Genomic DNA, 16,660 nt, shown 5'->3' on the forward strand with positions numbered 1-16,660 from the left:
AGATGTGCTACTCCACAGCAGGCTTTTTCCTTGTTTTGGCTATTCAGACTAAGTTCTTCAGGGTAGCGACTATCTGTCTGTCTCTGTGTGTCTGTGCAGCACCCAGCAAAACAGGGCCCTGATTCTGGTTGGGGCCTCTACGTGCCACTGTAACAAATAATACACAGCATGCATAAGCCACAGAACAATTCCTGTATATACTCAGCACATAGTACTTCAAACCTTCCACAACACTTTACCAACCATCACAGATCTGACAGGTCACACACTGTCTGGCTAAAGAGGTTATTGTTAGTGTTTAGGGACTTCAATCCTAAAGTCACTTACACAAGCAATTTTCAGCAAATGCCAGATCTCCCTCTGCCTTTTTCCCTGCATCTGCATCACCGAGCTGTCAGCCTCCTTGATGTTATTCAGAGCCACTTCAATCTTTGGAAGCAAATCAATAATCTTCTGCTTACAGCCTAACAGCTTGCTGTAACAAAGGAGAAATCACAATCACTTTTCCATTCAGTGGGGCTCAGGCTTTAGCAGAGTCAATGTGCTGCACTGATTTTACATCTTGTTATTTAAGGAAAAACTGGGTAAACATGTACTTGTCCCTCAGCATTTACATTGATAGCTGAAGGCACAGATGCACAACTGAAAGATTCTTTGGGACCATGGTGGTTCCTGGAAGCCTTCGGGTCTAATGATCAAGGTACACAGCACAAAAAGTTCAATGCAAGAAGGCTTCAGGACTTAGAATTTTCTGTATTTTAGTCTTTCTTCACAAAGACACCTTCTGCCATGGACCCCTCCACCTCAGCAACAGTCACATATTTACATGGAACTCACTTGAGGGAAGGTTCCCAGAGGAGATGTGAAATGCTTTTAGAGAAAGCGTTAAGGGTTTGTGTTACAGTATGAGTTAGATGAATGTGAGTATAGAGTCTCTGCATGTCCTTGAAGGGGAAAGCAATTCTTGGTGGGGGGGCTGCAGTGCCCCACTGACAACAGATAATTTGAGGGGGATGTATAGCAAGGTTTGAGACAGATATTCCCCTTTACTAGCTTTGAAGGTTTAGGGACAGTGATGGGAATGTGCCCTTCAGCAATCTGAATTGTCTCTGAATGAAGTTTTTGCTCTTGGAATATGAATGCAAGGGCTCTCTCTGCTCCTCAACAGAATTAGTATGTTAAAAGGTCTCCAGCCCAGAATGATGGAAGCTGCATTTTGTCTCTGTTTTCCTCCAGAAAGGAAAGCTCTTCTGGTACCTAAGGTGTCCAAAGAGCTCCTTGAGAACTCGATCCTGACTCTGCACAGTCTGCACGATAATCTTCACCATGTCAGTGCTGTCACTGTAGGCGTGATCTGGAAGGGACACCAATTGTCTGGTTAGCAGAGTGTTCCTCAGCAAACATTTCAGACACAAACCCACAAGTCAAAGAAGGAGTTCTCCTAACAAGCTCTGCCAAAGAAATAGAGACCTACATAAGAATACAGGAACGGCATACGGGGTCAGACCAAAGGTCCATCTAGCCCAGTATCCTGTCTTCCGACAGTGGCCCATACTAGGTGCCCCAGAGGGAATTAACAGGTAATCATCAAGCGATTCATCCCATCACCCATTCCCAGCTTCTGGCAAACAGGCTAGAGACACCATCCCTGCCCTTCCTGGCTAATAGCCATTGATGGACCTTTCATCCATGAACGTATCTAATTCTTTTTTGAACCCTGTTATAGTCTTGGCTTTAACAACATCCTCTGGCAAGTAGTTCCACAGGTTGACTGTGCGTTGTGTGAAAAAATACTTCCTTTTGTTCATTTTAAACCTGCTGCCTATTAATTTCATTTGGTGACCCCTAGTTCTTGTGTTATGAGAAGGAGTAAATAACCCTTCCTTATTTACTTTCTCCACACTAGTCATGATTTTATAGACCTCTATCATATCCCTCCTTAGTCATCTCTTTTCCAAGGTGAAAAGTCCCAGTCTTATTAATCTCTCTTCATATGGAAGCCGTTCCATACCCCAAATCATTTTTGTTGCTTTTTTGTGAACCTTTTCCAATTCCAATAGATCTTTTTTGAGATGGGGTGACCACATCGGCACACAGTATTCAAGATGTGGGCGTATCATGGATTTATATAGAGGCAATATGATATTTTCTGTCTTATGATCTATCCCTTTTTCTTGATGATTCCCAACATCATTTGCTTTTTTGACTGCTGCTGCACATTGAGTGGATGTTTTCAGAGAACTATCCACAATGACTCCAAGATCTCTTTCTTGAGTGGCAACAGCTAATTTAGACTCCATTTTATATGTATAGTTGGGATTATGTTTTCCAATGTGCATTACTTTGCATTTATAAACACTGAATTTCATCTGCTATTTTGTTGCCCAGTCACCCAGGTTTGAGAGATCCTTTTGTAGCTCTTCACAGTCTGCTTGGGATTTAACAATCTTAAGTAGTTTTGTATCTGCAAATTTTGCCCTTTTTCCAGATCATTTATGACCTGATTAAAAAAGAAGGGGGTTAAGTCTATTAAATCAAAAACCCTTCTCCAGTGCACGCAGTTATACTACACATCAATCATGAGCCAGTCAGAGCACAGGGGAGCTGACACTAATCACCCATCTCTCCACACACTATACAATTCCAGGCACTCTACCTGAGCACTACTTTCCATAATGACTTCAGCTGTTTACCCATCACACAACTATGCAAAAATCCCGCCTCTGACTGCCCTCACATATCCTAGCCACAATATTCAGGACCATCTGAATTTCTGCCACCCTCCCCACCATTACACCAGCCAGTGTAATTTAAAAAGCGGGGAAGGAGCAGCAGAGGGCATGATTAAGAATGTTAGATGCAATGGCAAGGTAGGGAAGATGCCAGAAGGTGACCATGTTTATTGTGGGCATGAGAATGAGGAATTGCAAGGACATTGGGCATAGAAGAATACCCATAAGAGTGCATGAATTAAAAGGTAGAGGGAGCATTTCAGTGTAGCACTAACTTGACACTCATCAATGCAGTAATAATGGAAACCTGGGACTAACATGACTTGGAGTTCCTTTCTGAGAGTTTGTCTAGCCCAGGATACAATTATTAAGTAAACAGGAAACACTTGATAAATGTTTGCAAACCCCCAAAATAATAAATGTAACAAACTAGTGAATAAAGTGTGTAAATGTGCACAAGTTGGGACAATCCCCACAGCACTCCCACTCTAGGCCTCCACCACAGCACTCCCTAAAAGTCCATCTAATTTTTGAACTAGAGGTGTAACTTCCAATTCAGAGGCATACCTGCGCTAGCTCTCATTTAGCTAGAGAGCTAAAAATAGAAGCATAGCTGTAAGTGGTGGTGGGGCAGCTAGCCATCTGAGTATGTGCCTGTCTAAGCCATAGGTATATACACAGGTGCCTAGCCCCTACCATCATTTATGGAGCCATGGCTATGCTTATTTTTTGCATGCTAGCTTGATCAGAGCTGGTGCAGACATACATTTGACTAGGTCATGGAAGTGGAATCAGACAAAGGACTGGCTACCACAGAGAGACTAATGGATTTAAGGCCTATGAGCTATTTTCCTAGACCTTTGACAAAAAGCAAAAAAAATCACTGAACCAGAGCAATGCTAAGAAGGACTTGACTGTTTATCCATCTGTTCCATCTCCTTCTACTAGAGTGTGAGCTTCTCGGGGGGGAAAAGCTGCCTCTGTTTTTTCTGTTTGTCAAGTGATCAGCACAATGGGGCCCTCATTCCTGACTGGGAACTCTAGGTACTACTGCAGTAGGACCACCTCCACCATATAGGACACTGTTACGAAGGCTGAGCTCTTGGTGTGGTTTTAAGACAGCAGTGTCCATCAATGATGATCTTGCTCAATAATTCCATACGCATGGGTTAAAAAGACCTCTGGGAAGCTCTGGGAGGACGGCTGATCAGTTTCCTGAACTGAAGCATAAAATTTAGGGTAAATGGAGGGACAGGGTGTGGCTCAACTGCTTTTTGGTCGTTTTGTTTGTTCCATATCTGACTTTTGCTTTCTATATCAAGTCCTGGTTCTACAAAGCCTGGAGCCCCGTCAGCCTCAGGCCATGGTGTTTCTCAGGGTTACCTAACCAGACCAAGGTGTGGCTTTTGCCTGCTCCCCTGACATTGTCCTAGTGGCTCTTGGCACAGGAAGAAACTTCATCCACCAGATCCAGCCCAACCTTCTAACCAGGGCCAGGATTCCCCTACTCAGGGGAAGAGGTGTGACTCCAGCAGAAGGTTCACAGTAACTACCACCCCCATCACCAGTTCACAAAAAGAGCGTTTGTTCTTCCTCTCCCCACTCTGTGTCTGTAATGCTCAGGGCCATTCCTTGTAGATAGTTATCAAAGCCATATTAGGTAAACTAGAATATCTAACCTTTTTGCCTGTATGGTTAGAGAATCAAAGAGTAAGGGCTAAATGTGTCTGCCTGCATTCCAGTAGAAATCTAATAATGTGATCTAATACGCATATAGTTGCTAAATCCTGTTCCTATCTTATAATGCTTCATTACTGTATTCTATTGACTCAGAGATCAAAAGGAGATATCATCATTTAGATGGGACTGGTGGTATAAAATTATTATTGTCCTCATCTCTTCTCAAAGCTTGTAATTCCACATAGTAAACCACCTATGAACTGTCTATGAATGGCTGTTACTAGAAGTATTGTCTGTGAAAGGACCCATTGAATAGAGATCACAAACTGTTAGCTCACTTTCCTCAAAGCCCATGTGGTAGAGTTACCTGTAAGTGCTCTGCCTGCTTCCACTATAAAGGAAACTTTAGGCCTGATCCTTTTCATCTCAGGTCTGCTTAAACTTTAACAGGGAAGATCTAATCCATAAGACTGAGGTCAACAGACTCTATACCTAGACTACCTATTGGACTGTAACCTTTTATATTGATTCCAGAAAGACTTTTACAAATCAGCAGCCTCACCAAACTCTACTACAAAGCTGACCTAAGAATTTTACACACATTTGTATGTATACTGATCTCTTAACCATATCTCTCTCTTCTTTCTTTCCTTTTATTAATGAAACTTAGATTTAGTTAAGAAGGATTGGTTGTAAGCATGTATTTGGGTAAGATCTGAAATATTCATTGACCTGGTGGGCAATGTATCTGATCCTTTGGAATTGGTAAAACTTTAAGTATGGTTAGAGACCTATTAAATTCACAGCTGTGAAAAACAGTATTGCCACCCTTACTTCTGTGCTGCCTTCCCAGCTGAATGGCTGGAGAGCAGCAGCTGTTGGCCAGGTGCCGAACTCTGAAGGCAGCGCTGTCACCAGCAGTAGCACAGAAGTAATGGTAGCAATACCGTGACCCACCCGCACAATAGCCTTGTGATCCCCTTTTGGGTCCGGACCCCAGTTTGAGAAACGCTAAATCTCAAGGACTTCACATGTTTATATTTTTCCATTTTTAAATACAAATTAATGTTTTGTTACAACACCGTGAAACTTAAGATTTAAATATCTGAAATCATAAAATTCAAGATTTTTTAAATGACATGACCATGAAATTTGCAAAAACGGACCATGAATTTGGTAGGGCCCTAAATATGGTGAATAATGTTTTCAGTAACCCCTCACTATTTTAGACTTGGATGTCTAGATGGGAGCCAAAGGCTGGAATGCCTAACGAGGACTGTATTTGGCTTCTTGTAAACCAGCGCGCTATTTCAGAAGCTATTTTGTTACTGGCTTGGTGAATCTAAGGGCAGGTCTTCACTACTCGCTCTATCTATCGGGGATCGATTTATCGTGTCTCGTCTAGACGCAGCTAAATCGATCCCCGAACGCGCTCCCCGTCGACTCCGGAACTCCAGCTCGCAAGAGGCGGAAGCAGAGTCGACAGGGGAGCAGCAGCGGTCGACTCGCCGCCGTCCTCACCGCCAGGTAAGTCGATCTAAGATACGCTGTAGCCGAAGTTGCGTATCTTAGGTCGACCCCGCCCTAGTGTAGACCAGGGCTTATTATAGAATAAACCACCAGTTTGGGAGATTGTCTGTCCTATTTCTTGCAGTCTGCCCTGAGTGAAGCATTCTCAGTGTGGCCCATCAAGGCACCACGGTCACATTAGAGCGTCTGTTCTTCCTCTCTCCCCTCTCATCTGTGTGTCTGCTTGGGTTTGGCCAGTGACAGTGACCTGACAAACTCAAAGCTCTGTAAGTAACACAGAAGGTTTTGACGGCACCATCCCACACTAAGATAAGAGCTAAGCAACAAGGCTGGGTTGGTGACCTACATGATTTTCTAAACATCTTAATAACTGACTGAGAAGGGTTAACAGCATGCATAGCCCTGAAGCAATTAAGCCTTAAACCACAAGACCAGAATCCTAACACTTTTTACCCTATAGCTGATGCTATGTAACACCGGACTGATTTATACATCATGACACCTATCTCCTCTACCCCAGACCCACCTGGTCAGGGCCAGGCCAAAGTGAAGGGGTGTGGCAGTTCTGACACTATATAAAAGAAGGTGTAATGAAAAGGATCACTACAAGTTACGTTTCATGGGCCATTTAATTTTTTGGTAGTGAAATTGATATATGATGTTATTTACACAACTCACAGACATTGCCGACATTTTCTCCACTCACCACCTATTTCTTTGGATATACACACCATCAAACCATTCCCCTCAGCTCCCACCAAGACCTTGAGGTCTTCCCCACCCCAATACTCTAAGTGTATCTCCACCCCTCCCTGCCCAACATTCCCTCTGCCATGCTGCAAATGATAATGTAAAAAATCTGATCTTACTGTTGAAAGCAAAGATTACTTGCAGGGTTTGAGTTTTATGTAGGTCATAGAATAAACCTGTTCCATACCTGGAGGTCTTGGTTTTAATTGCTTGTATAGTTCTATGGCTTTTTGTTCACTGCAAAAAGAAGAAATCACTTCATACATGTATTCACACACACAGAGGAAACTGATCATATGTAATATTCAAGAGTAAAAAGACTTCATATTCAAGTTTTTATTAAGATGGAGCTAATTTTTAAATGTTACTAATAGATACCCTGCCTCTTCAACATTAGGAATCCATGTCAATTCATTCCATGATAGAAGTTGACATTTCCTAGAAAGCTGTCCCCTTTTCTTCATGATTCTGTATTTACCTTGTGGATAATTCAGACTAAATGGCATTAATTCTATGCTTTCTTCAATTATTTTGAAGATATTATTTATTATTTCTATAAAATCTACCAAGATTTTGTTCCCATATAACATTTAAACATTGAAGGTTTGATTTAGTAACTTTGTTAGCTTTTCTTCTGTATAACTGCCTGACAAATTCCCCATTTGCACTCATGTTTACTTGCTTGCTCTCAGTTCCATAGTGGACATTTGGGAAGAGTATGAGGAAGAGATCACTAAAAGGTACATTGCTTTCTCCCTTTAAAGTAAGTTTTGCTACTCTGCATAGCTCAAATAACTCAAAAGCAGCTACATGTGGACGCTTCCAACTCCGTGACAAATCCTCACTTTCCTATTTCAAAAAGTTCTGCTGTGAAAGATTATGCTGATTAGTTTCTCCCTCACCCAGACCATTCATAAACATGGAACCTCCCATTCCCTGTCTGGCCAGCCTGCCCACCCACCCTTACTCACCCCCAGAGGAGTTTCAAGGGAATCACATATTCCGGTCAAATGTTCTGTGCTTTGTCCCAATAATAATATATGTATAGAGCACCCTCCTCCACAAAAATGCTGGGGTTGCTGAGCAACCATAATAGCATTTTCTTGTTAACTACCAGAAAATACCCCAATCTCAACAAAATTAGACAGGGTGGGTAAACAAAAACAGTAAGAAAAAAAACCCAACAGAACAGCAGCAACAGCAGGAGTAATTCAAAAACACCTCTGAAAAAAACAAGTTTTGGTGTTTTTTGAGTGGGGAGATGAAATGGACAGATTTCAGGAAGGAGGGAGTTCCACACGGCCACAGCCAAGGCTCCACCGCAGGCCTACTTCAGGCATGATGTTAGAACCCCTAAGCACCAGGTGGTGTGGGAGAGCAAAATTCCATTAGATAGAGGCTCAAGGAGGGAATCTTAAATATAACCAGGGCCAGTCCCATTCAGAACTTTATAAACCAGTAAAGATAACTGACTGAATCTGCCACTTAATAGGCAGCTAATGTAAAGAACACAATGCAGGCTGAATATGCTCCCAACAGCTCAAATTTGCAAGCTGTCATGTGACTGAATCTGAACGAGCTGCAAGTGGTGCATCAGCCTTGGTGGTAGCCCCACAAGAGAGAATTACAACAGCTGATTTCTCAAGATCACAAGGGCTTATGCAGCCATTGCCAGTTCGTCATGAGTTAAATGAGGACAAAACCTATGCAAATGTGCATAGCTGAGAACCACATCCAACACATGAATAGAGAGAGCATGGTGAAAAACGACACCATGATAATGCACCTGAGCTTTCAGAGTACTGGGAATAGCTAAGAGACGCCTTCCTCTTGGCACCCCCAAACCAGACAGCAGACCACTACACTGCACCTGTAATGTAGGGGGAGGAGAGCTTATTAGCATTCAACTCCCTCAATTAAGTTTTAGATGCTGTGCAAACAGGTGTGAAGATCCAGCAGTCTCTCTTGTGCCCTAATCCCAGTCTGGTGCTTCTTGGTGTGCACTGGTGCTTGAAAAATAAATACACAGAGGAGAGAAAATCTGAGACAAGGATGGAGAGAAAGTCCCCACCCCATCATACCCCAGTCTGCTTCTCACCCCTGCCAGCCCCCAACTGCCAAGAGGCCAGGCACCCAGCCTACTCTTCACTCCCTATGACCCCCAACCTCTGAGGGGCCAGGCACTCAGCCTGCTACTCACTCCCCTAATCCCTCACTCACCAAGGGACCAGGCGCCCCATTTGCTCCTCACTCCCCAACAAGGAAGGGGTATAGTAGAACCTGATATGCAATCCCCCTGCAACTGAAGAAGTAACCTGATTTGGTATGTTTTCAGACACTTGTGAGCAGCTTATATCCCTCTGTTACTGAGGGGTGAAGTTGCTGCTGGTGACAGAGATTTGGACTTTAGGAATTGCCAAGAAAGGCTGTTCCTATGGAAGCGCTGTGACACTATGGTGACGGGTGCTAATATGAAACACTAAAAGGACAGTACTTTAGAGCAACATTTGCCACCTTTGGTACAGGATCGCATGTTGTCACTTCCAGTTGGATTGGATGGCACACAGTAACTGGGACAAGGGTCCTGTAGATCTAGGTCTCTCACTGAGGCAAGTCCTATTTTCCAGTTACCACCGGGAAAAGCAATTGTATTATGGGAGTGCTCAGATGCCCTAGCCAAAACTGGGGCCCCTTTGTGCTGGGTATAGACAGTCCCTACCCCGAAGGCCTCACAATGTCAATAGGCACAGTGTAGGAGGAAGGACAGATTATTATCCCCATTTAACAGATGGGGAAGCCTGAGATTCAGCAGCTCAGTGACTTGCCCAAAGTCATACAGGGAATCTGACAGCTGGGGGAAAAAATGAGATCTCCTGTGCCTCTGTCCAGTGCTTTAGCCACAAGATCATCCTTTCTTCTCATTTCCTGGCTCTAAACATTCACTTACTCAGGAAGGGAAGGGACATTTCTTCCTGCTCTCTGCCTATCTGTTGTTTATGTGATAATTGGTTACATACTCAGCAGCACATTTTTCCTTATCTGTTTCTAGTAGGCTTCCTCCACTCACTCTGAACCCCAATTCCAAGCCAGCAATTTCACGATACACATTACTCATCAACACATCAGGCAATAGGCTGAAGCCTTGATCAGGCCTGTGACACTGCTGGAGACTGCACACCAAGCTAGTTGGACCCACTACCATTATCAGTGAGTATCCAGCACCCCTCATCCTGCCCCCGTTGGCTGCTTTCACTCCAAAGTAAATATACTGAAATGTGTGCACTTACTCTGAATTGACAGTAGTGTAACTTAGACCAGATATGGCCCAGGATGGACAGTGTGTAGGGAATCATTCAGGGATGCACAGTGAATAAAGCAGAGATCAGGAAGACACCTACCTCAGTTAGCACACATTCACTGAGCACACTATAGAACAGAGTTTCTTTGGAAATAATAGATCCAGTAACTATAGGCTATATAGTTACACATATGCACAAAGAGACAAAGTTAAGACTGCATGTGCAAACTTTACTTTGGCACTTCCTAACTTGAGTGCTGCACTTGGCAACCCCAATGTTCTTTTAAAGCAGGCTGTAAATGGAATATAACTAATGATTTTCAAGGTTGTTTTTTTTTTTTAAATATTATTGTTCCAAAACCACATCTGAAACACTTAATAATGTTTGAGAAAATATTGTCATTTTCATACAATAATGGCTCAATGAAGTTTACTTCCCTCTTTGGGCTGAAAACAAAGCAAGAAAAACCTTAGCTCTCTCAAGTACCCAGTTTTCAAAGAGTCTGGGTATATAATTCTAGAGCACTGAAGGAAACACACACACACTTACTCCCCGCCCCTCCACACACACACACTTACTTTCACCTCTTCAAAATGGAGAATTTAAATAAAATAAATAATTTTGAAGAGGTGAAAGTGTATGTGTGTGTGTGTGTGTGTGTGTGTGTGGAGCGGGGGGGAAGTATATATAAACAAACCTGTTACAATGTAAAATGATTTCAACAAGTATGAGAGAATAGCTCTTTTCCTTACAGACTCTCCATGACATCTCCCTGGCGCCTTGCATATGGACTCCTCTGCAGTTCCACAATCTCTGTGTGCAGAGCCATAATCTGTTCGTCTAGGTATCCAATATCTCCAGCCTAATGAGAAAAAATAACTCACCATAGATCAAGTTTTTACTGGAAAGTGATAGTCCATGTATTAAACAATTTCAGGAGCAGAAATACATAAAAATCAACAAAAAGATTCTCCAAGTTAGGTTCACTTGTCTATTGAACAAACTGAGTGGAATTAACAACATTCTGAAAGTGCGAGTCTTGCTGTTATTGAGGGACAATAATCATTCACTAGATCAACTAGTCGCTGCTATAGGTCTACGGATTTCAGACCAATTTCCACACAACGTACAATACCCTCAACAACCTTGGATAGACACAGACAATACAAACAAACAGCAAACATATCTTCTTATAACAAAGGATTCCTCTAGAGTCAGCATTGTTGGGTTAACCACAGCCACAAGACCACAGAATCAGCAGATAGTCTCAATTTTGGTGCTGAAACTGCTCCTATCTATAAGCTGTGGAACTGTATTACAGTCAAAGTTGAGATCCTTCCAGAACTTGAAAACTTAAAAAGCTATAATTAGATAAACTAGGTACCTGAATAGGAAAATGCCACTGTAGTGATCCCTCCTTTGTTAAGGGAAGACAAACTTGTAGTAAATCCAAATGGTCTGGTCTCACACGTAGAAGGAATCTACTAGTCTGGAGTCATGACTGATAAGTTAACATATTGTTAATCCCCAAGTGGGGGGTATAAAAGAGACCAGGATGAGATGAGGAGACACATGTAGGGAGAATGACAGACTGAAGGACTCTGACCAAAGACAGCATTGGAAGAAGATGTTGTATCTCCTTGCATCTGATCAATGTACACTTTGATTGCCAGAGATCTGCAATTCTTCTCATAAGAGGTTCTATTTCTTTCTACCCAGCTTGTGGAATCAAACTGAGTTGACCATGCTCTGAGATTTGTAAATGTTCAGATTTTTTTCCTAATGCTTTTAAGATAGCTGAACGGAGTCATCAGGAGATGGTAGATTTTGAATCTTTTAGATCTTTGATTTTGCCAGCAAGGATATGAATTAGGTATCTGAATTCCAGATGGGTTCTGTGTCCTAATCAAATGGAATTGGATTGTTCTCCTGACATCCAGGTGATTGCATCTGTTTCCTTGGAAATACATGAAGTTAAGGCCATAAGAAAGGAAACTTGTCCCCTGACAGAGATGATACTGAGCAACTATACTAGTTCAAGAAACCTGGAAGTAGTTCCAAGAAGTACTCTGGATGAAAAAGCCCTGAGGACAAAATAAAAATGTCACTTATCCTTCTAAGAGAAACAAGTGGAGTTTGATAGGACAACCTTAACTTCCTAATTCTTAAGAAAAGAATCCAGATGGAGGCAGCACTTGGATCAAAGCACTGCTCCATCTTCAGGGTGCTCAAGGAAGGAACATGTAACACAATGCTGAGACTAAGTCCTATTAGTCAAGCCATCCAATATGACCCAAAGACAAGTTCTGTTAGATGCTGACTTAGCATTAAAGCTATCCTGAGAGTGCAATGATTAGAAGACTTCCAGTACTAGCTATAGACAGAGAAGATAATATCTATCAATTACTCTGGGAGATGGACCTCGAGATCCAAGTCATCAAACTAAATCTGCCGGGACCCAGACACTGGACATTGCAATAGCATACCAAGGCTGGTGGAGAAAAACCACCAAGGAAACACATCGGCATCCTCCTTGAGTCAGAACCAGAGGAAACACTAGATGTAGCATTTTCTAATCATCCTGGACACTTGAACAAAGAATGGTCAACGGGAAAGCTGTAGTAAAGACCATAATTTAGCTAGTGTGCTGGCAGCAGCAACAAGTACACATTTCCTGTGTCATACAAGTACAACGATCAAGAGAGAATCCTCCGCATCTCATGGACATCCAGAAAAATCAGAGGTAGGACCTTAAACTCCCCTACCCAGAGCAACAGGATTATGGATGACCGATCCTAAAGCCTTTAAACTGAGCCTTTCCTAACTGGCCCCTGCTAGTAAAAAAAGATTGAGCAATTTGTGGAAAGGGATGGGACTCTATATAACATCCCACTTCCACAAGACACACTTTATTTAAAAAAATAAAATGCAAAGTGTTAGGCAACACTAATATAGGAATCACCTCCACCATCTGAATGCACTATGTAAAAGCTGCTTCAATATATTTATCTGACTGGCCCACAACTACTACTAGAACACATGAAGTGATGCTTCATTGTTTTTGAGAAAAAACAGTAGAATTCCAAGGCAAAACAACAACATTGTGGTGGAGTAAAGGTTTCATAGATGTTAAGGCTAGAAGGGACCATTAGATCATCCAGTCTGAGCTCCTGCACCACACAGACCTGAAAACAGACCTGCATTAAACCCACATCTCGTAGTTGAGCTGGAGCTTATCTTCTAGAAAGAGCCGTCCAATCTTGATTTAAAAACTTAACATCTTTAAATTCAAAGTGGAGGAACTGGATAATCTCCATCCCAGAATATGAAGCAATTGGGACGTGACATTACAAATTAAGCAGCAAGGATTTTTAATAAAACTAGTAAATTGATAGTAGTACCATAGAGACTGGAGAATATCAAAAGAAGTTTAAGAAAAGGAAAAAAGGTTCCAAGTAACTACAGTAACTATTAGTTATTCCCCTCTATTCGACACTGGTGAGGCCTCATCTGGAGTACTGTGTCCAGTTTTGGGCCCCACACTACAAGAAGGATGTGGAAAAATTGGAAAGAGTCCAGCGGAGGGCAACAAAAATGATTAGGGGGCTGGAGCACATGACTTATGAGGGGAGGCTGAGGGAACTGGGATTGTTTAGTCTGCAGAAGAGAAGAATGAGGGGGGATTTGATAGCTGCTTTCAACTACCTGAAAGGGGGTTCCAAAGAGGATGGATCTAGACTGTTCTCAGTGGTACCAAATGACAGAACAAGGAGTAATGGTCTCAAGTTGCAGTAGGGGAGGTTTAGGTTGGATATTAGGAAAAACTTTTTCACTAGGAGGGTGGTGAAGAACTGGAATGGGTTACCTAGGAAGGTGGTGGAATCTCCTTCCTTAGAGGTTTTTAAGGTCAGGCTTGACAAAGCCCTGGCTGGGATGATTTAGTTGGGAATTGGTCCTGCTTTGAGAAGGGGGTTGGACTAGATGACTTCCTGAGGTCCCTTCCAGCCCTGATATTCTATGATTCTATGATTTCAATAGCATGCAAGACTTTGGAAAAAACTTTAATGAAAGGATTAATTAAAGACATGGAGGTAAATGGAAAATAGGACAAAATGCAACATGCGTTTACAAAAGGCAGATCACACCAGACTAACCAGATATCTTTCTTAGATAAGATAAATGATTGTCTAGACCAGGAAAATACAGTCAATCAAATCTACCTGGATTTCAAGTAAAGCATTTGATACAGTTCCACATGGGAAATTATTAGTTGAATTCGAGAATATGAACTGGCTAAAAGGGATATGACAATGGGTTGTGCCTGGAGGGAAGTTATTAGTGGAGTCTCCCAACTATTAGTCTTGGGACAATTCTTATTTAATATTTTAATTAGTGATCTGGGGACAAAAAGTAGGAATGTACTAATGAAATTCACTGATGACACAAAGTTGGGAGGCATCAACAAAGCGGAGGAATGAAATATTATCCAGTAAGAACTGAATAACCTAGAGGACTGGATTAATAGAAATGGGATGATATGTTATACTACAGCGTGCAAGGTCTTGTACTTAGGGGCTAAAAACAAGAATTTCTGCTATAAACTGGGAGCTCATAGTTGAAAATGACAGAGGAGAAAGACCTGGGTGTATTGATCACAAGATGACTATAAGCCACAAATGTACCAAGGCCATGAAAAAGATAAAGGCGATCCTAAGACGTATAAGATGATGCATTTCCAGCTGAGTAGGGAAGTATTAATACCATTATACAAGGAATCTGGAATATTGTATACATTTCTGGTCACCCATGTTCAAGAAAGATGAATTAAAACTGCAAGAGGTGCAGTTTAAGGCTGTGAGGATGATCAGGGGAATGGAGAAGCTCTCTTATGAGAGGAGACAAAGAGGTTGGCTTTCTTAGCCTAGCAAAATGAAGGCTGGGAAGGGATCTAATTGCTCTCTATAAACATATGAGGGGAGTAAACACCAGGGAGGGAGAAGAGCTATTTAAGTTAAAGGACTATGTTAGCATAAGAGCAAAGGGTGATAAACTGGCCATAAATAAATTTAGGCTCAGCTGGTGAAAATGTTCAAGGCTGACCTGAATGGACTGTGCTTTAACCTTTATTTCTCTTTGCTAATCTAAGGACTTCCAACACAGTGTTCCAATTGACTAATAAATCCTACATTGTTGTATGCCATTTAGTTGTAGCCATGTCGGTCCCAGGATATTAGAGAGATAAGGTAGGTAAGGTAATATCTTTTAGTGGACTAAGAAAAAGATATTACCTCACCCACTGCCTCTCTAATAAATCCTACTATGTTTTGAAAACACTGTTTAGGGTGTCATTGGAAATACTGGCTAGGGTGCATTAGTCCCTGAAGAGTGTACAAGTCTCTACCAAGAGTCTCTCTCAGTTGGACTTGCTGACCAGAATTCATGGTGTGAAGCAAGAATGCTGGAGCCTCCAATCAAGAATGCAGTGAATCTGCATTGTCTTCCTGGAAGGAAGAATGAGACCCCTTGAGGGTCTGGCATACTAAGGGGGTTCTCCAAGAGACTGTTCAAAAGCTAAGGATGTAGCACCAAACCTGGGGATCCGTGACACTTACCAAGGGTTGTGGTGGATTTACCATCTCCAGAAATTTTAAAATCAAGATTAGATATTTTTCTAAAAGAGATGCTCTAGTTCAAGCAGGAGTTAATTCAGGGAAGTCCTGTTGCCTGTGTTACACAGGAGGTCAGACTAGATGATCACAGTGGTCCCTTCTGGCCTTGAAAGCAACGAACCGCATCATAAGAGATGCTTCCATAATGAGAAGTGAGCTTTATAAAGAGAATGTCAAAGTGGATGGCTTAGGTATTTCAATTACTCTGATGTCAAGACAAGTTTAAAATAAAGTGGTAAAATGTTAAGTGACTGGTTCCCTGTCAAGCTTGGTAAACCAAAAATATCTGTGTGCGGGGTGGGAGTGGGAACAACTACAAAATTTCATTTACTCCCAAATCACCTCACTCTAGAAATGAATAATAGTTTTCTATGATCTTGTTTCCCTAATATGGACTCTAAGATGACAATGGAAAGAGTACAATGGAGAAATAAATTGTTACATTTGAACAACATGGTGACAGTTGGATTGTTTCTTGAGGAAGATTCTCTGGCTGAAACAGTAATTTTGTTATTGCTACTTCGCTCAGTACATGAGGCATCTTGAACAACTGCTTCAGCTATGGCACACACTATATCTTACATAAATGTATTTCATCGGTCAGACTCAATGATTCTTTTTTTTTTTTAATGGAGATATCCCATCTCCTAGAACTGGAAGGGACCTTGAAAGGTCATGGAATCCAGCCTCCTGCCTTCACAAGCAGGACCAAGTACTGATTTTGCCCCAGATCCCCAAGTGGCCCTCTCAAGGATTGAACTCACAACCCTGGGTTTAGCAGGCCAATGCTCAAACCACTGAGCTATCCCTCCCTCGGTTTTTTTAAAAATACTATAATTGCCTGAGAGAATTCCTTGAGTTTTCTACACCATACACAGGTCCTGTGGTTGCATAAGTTATTCCTCAGTAAAGCTTCACAGGGGAAACTGATCCAAATGCAAAAATTTTCAGTATCTCGGCCTGCCAAGTCCCCCTCCCCCGGACATCAAGCATCCTTCTT

At 42.0% G+C, this 16,660-nt stretch overlaps 1 protein-coding gene across 1 annotated transcript in view; it reads right to left on the reverse strand.

Annotated features, from left to right (window-relative positions):
• Nucleotides 1-16,660, reverse strand: part of CHUK (component of inhibitor of nuclear factor kappa B kinase complex) — a 77,342-nt gene that overhangs the window by 15,733 nt on the left and 44,949 nt on the right. The window contains exons 15-18 of the mRNA XM_034775198.1: nucleotides 10,744-10,853; nucleotides 6,880-6,929; nucleotides 1,258-1,354; nucleotides 328-475 (exon numbers count right to left, since the gene is read on the reverse strand). Coding sequence (XP_034631089.1) covers nucleotides 328-475; nucleotides 1,258-1,354; nucleotides 6,880-6,929; nucleotides 10,744-10,853 — 405 coding nt within the window. The remainder of the gene's footprint in view (nucleotides 1-327; nucleotides 476-1,257; nucleotides 1,355-6,879; nucleotides 6,930-10,743; nucleotides 10,854-16,660) is intronic.

The sequence above is a fragment of the Trachemys scripta genome, chromosome 7, assembly GCF_013100865.1.
Source record: "Trachemys scripta elegans isolate TJP31775 chromosome 7, CAS_Tse_1.0, whole genome shotgun sequence".
NCBI lineage: Eukaryota > Metazoa > Chordata > Testudines > Emydidae > Trachemys > Trachemys scripta.